Here is an 8908-nt window from a genome sequence, read left to right as displayed (position 1 = left end):
TGATTCTGTATCTATGGTAGAGTATACACTGCTTCTTCATATAAATGCTGTATGTTTTCCGGAGGCACATTAATATTCATAATATGTCCCTAGTTACAGGTAAAAAGAGAAATCTTTGTAATCAATAGAACTTATTTACTATTACTTGTTTTCAAAACTGTACTTGGCAACATTATTGGTGTGTTTATGAGATAATTATTACACAATCACAATACCTAAAGAAAATAAGTTTTTTTAGCACTAAAACGAAATAATTGTGGTATCTCTTTATTTCTATAATTATTTTTACATCAATGCTTACAACATCTTACTATTACTTATTCCTAATTATTCTATTGACGTTCGATCGATTTTTACTGGTAAGTGAAGGGATCACCATAGCACTGTAATATATTTAAGCTGTTTTTTTTTTTGCTTCAATCATCATAATCATCAACAAACCTTCTAGGTTTGACGCTTGTGTACGCACGCACGCTCTTGTGTTAAGTTCAAAGGAGGCGTTAATATAATTAAAATTTAATTGTATTAATACAATATCAAACAGCGGAATTACACTTATAATCATACATTTACTTATAAAATGTACATAAGTACACCATTGTGCCAGAAAGTTTCCAAACAGGTATCAGGTATCGGCACGAAACAACACATACTCATTAATTGCAACGGAAGGCAATGCCATTAAGTACGCAATCATTATTTTTATTCAGCTTAAATACCTTTTTTATTTTCTAGTATGTTTCCGTTGTTACAAAGCTAAATTTGCACTTATAATCTTAAACTTATTTGTATACATAATATAGATTAAACCTTAATGTAATCCTAGGTAAGTACCTTACACATAATACAACCAAAATATACACCAAACGGTGTTCAGCGCTACGCCGATAGATTCTTTGCTTATTACAATAACGTTGAGGTCCGGAGAAATCTAATATTTCCTTAAAACTTCATAGAGAACGCAGAGTAAGTGGCAGGGCAGTGTTTCTTTGCTAGCTTGCCAATTCTGGAACCGTAGAATTTCCTAAATCCAGCGCCACATGTCAGACGGCTCCATAGATAGTAAGTATACGCTGTATCGTACCCCGGCAGCTCGCCCGCTTCAAAATAATCTCCGACGTGTTTCGCGTCTATTGGGTAGAAAAACTGGGAACCGTAAATTTCAAAACCTGGAAAAGGTATAACAAATACTAAAGGTTCTGTACATGGTAAGAATAAAGCAAGGAATATCTGAGTTGATGAACATTTTGATTATTTGAGTTTTATAATTTGCCATGGCTGATATGATCCACAAGGATACACCTTCCCCCTCCCGTGAAATAATAATTAGATCATATTGTAATGTGTGGTAATGCTACTGGAGAACTCTTCGCTAAGAATATTAACCTAAAAACGTAAACTGCTCTGAATTCCTTACCATTGCAATTAGCTGCAGATTTTGAGACAGGATCTGGCGTTGAGCATTCTTGTTCCACAATTTTAGACATTACATTCTCGCCGTTGGTGCAGTCAAAATTTTTGTTGTTCTTTATTAGATCTCTGAAATATGTATATTTGGTAAACTGAAACATTTCTATTTTTGCTTTTAATGTACTTCTTATTTATATGACAAAGACATTTTTATCTCATATTAATTTGCAATTCAACACCATTTATTCCTATGATAGGTTAAAATCGAAAATCCTATTTATATTTAACATTCCAATACTCATTTCTTACTAATATTTTAAAAACTTGCTGCCCAAATTTAATTAATAGAAAATTTAATTTGCATATTTTATCAAATCCGAGATAACATTTTATAACTTTATCAATTAAATAGCGTAGACCGAACTTACCGCAAAGCTGTTTCTGCGACATTTTTTCCCACCTCGTCCTTTGAAAATGCCAATATCCCAGATCCAATTGAGTCCCCGTTCTGCTTTGACACCCAATTCCTGGCCAAGGGAGTAAAAGACTTTGTGACAATTAAGTCTTTTTCCATAAACACCCCTCCCCATTTGTACAATGTTAGATATTTCACCAAACCCTCTGTTAACATTATGGGGCATTCCGTATCATTCAAACCTCCACCGGATACAAAACCTTCAACAGGTGTGCCCATAGAGTACTCCTCTATATTAACTCTGGCTAACTTTACGTTAGGCACTTTCTGAAGTACCCGCATTATCTTGTTGTTTTCCAATTCTTCCTTCTTAAGAGGATTGGTAAAAAGAACATAAACGCTCCAATTTGGATGAGTTCTGGCTGCCGATTCCACGGCACAAGCATCCTTTGGCTCCCATACATTGATGTTGCAGGAGGCCTCGCTGAAAAATATGGATCGCGCTGTCGGGGCAACGGAAGTTATTGAAGGCAAAGCGTCGTCCTTGTTTAAATAGCAGGATATATCATCTTTCCAATCCCATTTAGTCAGGGAAAAGCCCGGCCCAAAAGTATATTTGAGGTACATGACATAGCTCAATATAAACAGGGATATCGATATTACATTCCATTTCCTTTTGTTTCGAAGGAAAATGTAGCGGTCGACTACAACGGTTCGAAGTATTAGTTTCATGTTGTAATCAAAATATAGTCAGGTAATGGCGGTATATCTGTAAATGCACTAATTCATATCAACAGGTTGGTACGAACAACTGGCACTATGCCTACCGCGGAACTTGAATGTGCGAATATTAATTAGACGATATTATTATTGTAATTAAATTAAAAATGATAATTGCAGCGGATGCACATAGTGCACGAGCAATACCTTGCATTGAACTAACATTGGATGTACATAAATCTGTGGTACAATTGATAGGCGGCTTTCTTGATACATTGTTAAAACTAGCAAGTTCTGTTTTATTATTGAGTGTATTGCACGACAATATTTGAGTCTAAGAATTATAATGAAAGAATTAGTTTTGTAAGAAAGAAATTTGTATTATATGATAAACTGCAACTGACTAATATATTAATACTTTTAAATTTACATAATAAGAAAATATGATATATCCATTGACTTTTGCTAACATTCAATCATGTTAAGATTGCTAATTTTTTTACAAAATGAAAAAAAAAGTACACCTAATACATTTTAACTACAGAATTCGTGATCGTGAACGATCAATAAATCGTAATCTATTTTCTTTATTCTTCTACGCAATTTTTAGAAATGAACAAATATATTGAATCATCGAATTAAAAATAAATAAAAATTAAAGTGAACCATCCTATTTTGATAGGGCGAATGATATTATAAGTAGGTATCCATTTGCAGACCTACCTTAATGGCATTTTAAATTTTATTTCTTGATAAAATACACGACTTAATTGGCGACAGTTTTATCCCAAGAGATTATAATGAGTTTTACGAACTTTTGGCTAATTCACTTGGACCACGCGCAAGGAGCGAGGCCGCATGCGCGGGTCCTCCAGCCTCCTTCCTGATCAATCATCTGCAGCCGGGGCTCGAGTTATTTATATACACAATTCGATATCATTCTGGCTAGCAAAGATCGTCGAAACGAAAGCGTAGGGCAGATCTTTCTAGACTGTTTTGTATCATCGCTATGTTTAACTATTCCTTTACTATACTGTATTATAGAGAACTTCCTTTTCTTTATCATAGAGAACTAGCTCTTGTCCGTGGCTTCGCACGCGTTAAATTCAGAGTAGTTTAACTATTAAATAAACCCATCATTGTGTAGTTTTTATTAAGATCTAAGCATTCATACATAGATATATACATACATACGAACCGACGCAGGAAGCAACTTTGCTATAACTATGTAGTAATATGAAAAGGGATTTTTCAAAAAACAGAATCCGTGTTAAAACACACATGAAACCTTCATTAAACTACACAATATTACGATATTGCAAACCTTCCTTGAATGGAATCCAAGCTTATCAGTATTTTTTTAATAAAAATGAAACAAATAACATTGGATAATTTTATTCTCATTATCTCATAATACCTTAAACTAATTACAATAAATAAACGAAAATCAGGCTACAGTATCAAAATTGCATACAATTTTTTCAATTTATGAAATTCTACAATTTACAACTCCTTCGGTAGCATATTATTACGAACATTAAGTTAAAAAAAATACTTTTCAGATGACCGATTGGGCAATTTGTACGAATAATATAAGGTACTTTAGCATTTAAATACATATTTAAAATGATTTGAAACACTCTCTTACTAAAAATACTAATTTGTAAAAATAAAACAAAATGAATGAAAGAAAATACTTTTAAGGTAATCTTAACAAAGCTGGTTCAGAATATACTTTTTTATTTATTACGTTTATGAATTTAAATGCAAGTATGGGATAATGTTTTAAATAAAGGAGGATGCATCGTGCTTATTCTGTAGGCTTCCAAACCCGCTGAAATTATTATATTTAGCACTGAGCAAGAAATTATAATTATAAAGTAATACAATCATATCTAATGTAATTTCTATAAATAAATGAAGTCGATGGCAGAGTCCTAACGATTTTAAAATATATTGAACAAAAATAATAAAATAAATATTATGATACACAGAATATATTATTTTGTTAAATGAAATCGAGACACGAATAACATTGACATTTTTGTATACAAATTTTTAATGTTTAAATTTTCTTAAAAAAGCAAAAATCAATTTTTATTAAAATGGATTGTTGCCATACTTACTTTCTGCAGTAAGCATGGCAATAATCGCTCCCCCTTTTTGTGGGACGAGGGAGACGTTTTTCCCCCTTTCCCCTTGCTAATTGGGTGAACTAAAAGTCCACCTCTCCCTTATTACAGTGCTCTACGCAGTGATATTGTAATTGCCATATTTATACAATGTTAAACCATTATTAGAATTTTATTATAATATATACAATGCAATATGTGCGTAAGGTTGTGACATAATTAATCTATATTTTACAGTATGTTGTTTTGAAAGGTTAACGCAGACCAGGTAATGCGTTAACGACATTTTTAAATTATAATTTTTATTTAAATGTGCTTTTACAACCCTTAAAATTTACAATTATTAATAGTGACATACAATAAGAATCTTTCCAAAGATTGGAACATGCAAACTCATTTCATTGGCACAGTTTATATAATTGTTAAAACTTAAGTGCATTCTAAAGTTTCACAAATTTTAACTATTTAACGGATTTTAAACGCGATTTATTCATTATATTATTAACCCGACGTTTTCGAGTCTCCCCGTGACCACGCTCGCTGTAAAGTGTTCGAAACGTCGGGTTAATAATATAATGAATAAATCGCGTTTAAATTCCGTTAAAAAGTTTTTAATTTCTAAATGTATAATACTCGCGTAAAACCAAACACAAGAGAATACTAAATTTTAACTACTTCAAATACCGCTATCGCTTTCCCATTTACCTATAAAAGTTGGCTATATACCTTTAAAAGTTGGCTCTATGACATCTAAATTACATATTTGAACATAAATCGCTTTATAAATGCTAGAACTAAACCTACCTTATCGAATTGAATACGTATAAATATTATATAAATGTAACCATCATACTTTGGTGCCTTGGGGCTAGTACATATGGCAGTTGTTTGAAAAAAAAAATATGGTAATAATCGCTTATATAAAATTGTAATCGACGTATACTAGAAAAAGATTTATACAATACTAAGATTCATTGGGAATAGCCAGAACATTTTTAATTTATTTTTTATCACATTTTACCAATAACTTACGTTTATTTAAATGCTTAACGTTTATATAGTAAAACTAGCTGTCTGCCTGCGGCTTTCCGTGCAGTCAAAAGAAAAATGGACATAGCGACGTTCTCTACACTTTGTTTACCAATTCATCTTACCAAATTTCATCTAAATCGGTTCAATGGATTAGGTGTGAAGAGATATACTCATACATTTATAATAGTTTGTTTAAATTCCCTTTAATACCCCCAATGCACTCTTATCGGACAAAGCAAATATCATAATACTATAATGGTTAATTATTTTTCTTAATCTTAAACGTAAAATTTGAATGTCACTTAATTAAAAAAAAAAATCCAAAAAGTTTCAATTATTATTCGAAAATTGAATTTTTCAATAAATATATGCTGCATTAAATTATAATTCACTGTATTCTATTTATTTTCATGATCTTATCGCTGAAACAATTTATCGCTCTGCGAAATTTAATATAACATTAAAATAATAAATAAAAAAAATCCGAAATAGTAAAGAACTACAGTCTCTTTATTTATTTAAATAAATGCTCAGTGGAAACTCAATGATAATTGTCTATATTTTTTTTTCCATTTGTATTAAATAGGCAGAGATCCTTAAGTGTAAGTGTAAGCTAGCTTAGCTGTAATGTGATGACGTCATCTAAAAAGGTACATACGCAGGTTGCCTTAAACTAACCTGCAATAAAATTATATTAACCGGGATGTTTAGTATATAAAATAAAATAAAAATGAAGCTGTAAGCTAAAAACAGCTGCTTCCGCCCGGGTTTTACCTGCATAGTTCCTGATCCTTTGGGATTACGGGGATAAAAACTATCCTATACCCTTTTTCGGGTCTGAAAAGTAAATTTGTGTCAAACGCACCGAAATCGATTGAATGATTTAGGCGTGAAGAGACAGACAGAGTTACATCCGAGCCACCCAAGTAGGGCCGGACGGAAATGGGAGGAATATTCTATATCAATAATCATATTCCAATAAGATATATATTTATTATTATATATCTTATTGGAATATGATTCAATAATGAACATTAAATTATAAATATATGTTTTTATGGACAAGTAAATACATATGAGAGATGAATTAAGATATCTATATCGAAATTTCTACATTGGAATTTGAACTCATGAAATTTTACCCATCTCCAAAGTATGACGTATGTCCTAGAATTTCCATTATATTGTGAAACTTAATAATGTATCACTCAGACAAATTCAAAACAGAACAGAATGTCCTCTCACTTATCAGGAAAAAAATTAAATTTAAATGATAACAGTGTGAATAAGAATAACCTATATAGTGCACAGGTTCCTAGACCGATACTTCACATAAAAGTAAATTTTATTATCGTGACGAGAACAAATCATTTTACACCTAGAGGTGATAACTTAACACTAGCTTAGCGCCTTTGGCATGTTGTGTGAGTGCTGGCCCCGGGCTATTCCGATCTCTCTTGCCGCGTCGGCGAGTGCGCACGCGCAGGCTCCTCTGCCTTGTCTCTTTTCACGCAGCTGGAAAGATTATTAAGGTTGAGTACAGGATTATGGGATATTCAGCTCGGTTTCTTTGGACGGGAGGGATATAAGTTACCTCGCTTCGCTAAGAAGGATGGAATTCAACAACTCTTAGCCGAATTTAATAATTAATAATGTCTGTAATAAAAGGTCAAGATTGCTTCGAGCTACACTTAAACTAGTTCATACGCTCTGATACCTCCCCACATAGTCACGGCGTCTGGCGTGCGAAGGAGCCACTCTCTGCGCTCTATTATTTTCAAAGTCTCTGTACATTGTTCTCACACACTGCTCTGCCTCTCATCTACACGGCATGTCACACACACTTATCAGGCGGCAAGAGCCGAGTGCACTCCGCGTCGCACGCAGCACTCTGTGGCCGCTCACTCTACACTGCACTGTATACAGTGCGCACTGCACTGTTCTCACCCTTACATATTATCTCACGTACGATCATCGGGCGGCGGGCGCCAAGCAAGCCAAGCCCTTACCTTTACACGGCATAAAGGCATCAGGCGGCGGGGAATGTTGGGTGCACTGCCCCCGCACTGCAGTGCGCACAGCGCTCACCTGTACATGTCGCGCGTGCTCTGCAGCGTGCCGTGCGTGAGCAGCAGGCGGCGGCCGGCGGGCGGCGGGGGCGGCGCCCACCAGGACACCACGCGCCCCACCACGGGCACGCGCCGCAGCAGCCCCTCCTGCCACGCCTCGCGCTCCAGCTCTTCTTGGGCCGCTTCGATACCTGCAAAATTTTCGTTCATGTGACTGCGGGGTGTACGGACAGGTATACAAGAAAGGCCCTATTTTTGATTTTCTAATTCCAACGCGTACTTGTATTGTACTTGAAGAAAACTAATTATGACGATAGTACCTTCGAGAAAAGAAGAAATAATATGTCGTTAAAATTATGGAATAAACGCATTTGAGCCAAAGCTCTTGTGGTAGTTTTGTTCGACGGTGGTCTAATTGGTGCAATTGAAACTGGAGAAAAAAAAACAATGAACATGAGATAGCTGATGGTATAATTTATTTTTTTACCCCAAATATAAATACTAAAATATAACTCGGTAAATACCTTTTTTCAATACTTCAGTCATGTCGGTGAGCACCTTAGAACTCTCCTCTACTTCTTTTCCCGCAGATAAAACTAATTCCAGTAATTCGTCTACATCCGTGTCCGCTGTTACCATTCCAAACCTGAAAAGAAATATTTAAATGTATAGGTATTATTAAATAGAATCTTGAAAGAAATCATTGGCAAAAAATAGATAAATTGTATTTAGTTTTTCACAAAAAAATAGGATATAAAAAAATACAAATATTACTTCCCGACTCCGCCCGGGCAATAATTAATCGTAATTGAAATAATATAAACTATCCTATATTTTAAGTTGGATCAAACTGCACATGGTGTGCAAATTTGATTAAAATCGATCGAGCATTTTAGGAGCCCGTCGCGGACCAACCATATGACACGTAATTGACATTAAGATAATACCTAACACAAAACATGCCGTCCTCCCCCTCGCCGCACGAGAACGCTCCGTCCGTCGCCCGCAGCGTGTGCACCAGTTTTCTGTTCAGCGAGTTCAATTCTTCCGTTGGCGCGTCTTCCCACCCAGGTGGAATGTATCTCACGCCGCCGAGACCTGTACAATTTTAATTGTTAAATTTAGAGTTT

At 34.6% G+C, this 8908-nt stretch overlaps 2 protein-coding genes across 2 annotated transcripts in view; both read right to left on the bottom strand.

The window, feature by feature from the left end:
* Positions 1-388: 388 nt before the first annotated feature.
* Positions 389-2751, bottom strand: LOC119832562 (lactosylceramide 4-alpha-galactosyltransferase-like). The gene is made up of 3 exons (XM_038356227.1): positions 1839-2751; positions 1418-1539; positions 389-1169 (listed from the first exon to the last, which is right to left on the bottom strand). The coding sequence occupies exons 1-3, from the start codon at positions 2555-2557 to the stop codon at positions 943-945; spliced, it is 1068 nt and encodes a 355-aa protein (XP_038212155.1). The 5' UTR covers positions 2558-2751; the 3' UTR covers positions 389-942.
* A 2656-nt stretch (positions 2752-5407) lies between these two features.
* The window catches only part of LOC119832561 (pyridoxal-dependent decarboxylase domain-containing protein 1), a 10396-nt gene continuing 6895 nt past the window's right edge, over positions 5408-8908 (bottom strand). The window contains exons 12-15 of the mRNA XM_038356226.1: positions 8726-8876; positions 8303-8424; positions 7798-7969; positions 5408-7224 (exon numbers count right to left, since the gene is read on the bottom strand). Of these exons, the coding sequence (XP_038212154.1) occupies positions 7152-7224; positions 7798-7969; positions 8303-8424; positions 8726-8876 (518 nt within the window). The 3' untranslated portion in view covers positions 5408-7151. The remainder of the gene's footprint in view (positions 7225-7797; positions 7970-8302; positions 8425-8725; positions 8877-8908) is intronic.

Source organism: Zerene cesonia, chromosome 15 (assembly GCF_012273895.1).
Source record: "Zerene cesonia ecotype Mississippi chromosome 15, Zerene_cesonia_1.1, whole genome shotgun sequence".
NCBI classification, from domain to species: Eukaryota; Metazoa; Arthropoda; class Insecta; order Lepidoptera; family Pieridae; genus Zerene; species Zerene cesonia.
This window is presented reverse-complemented; position numbering and strand designations above follow the sequence as displayed.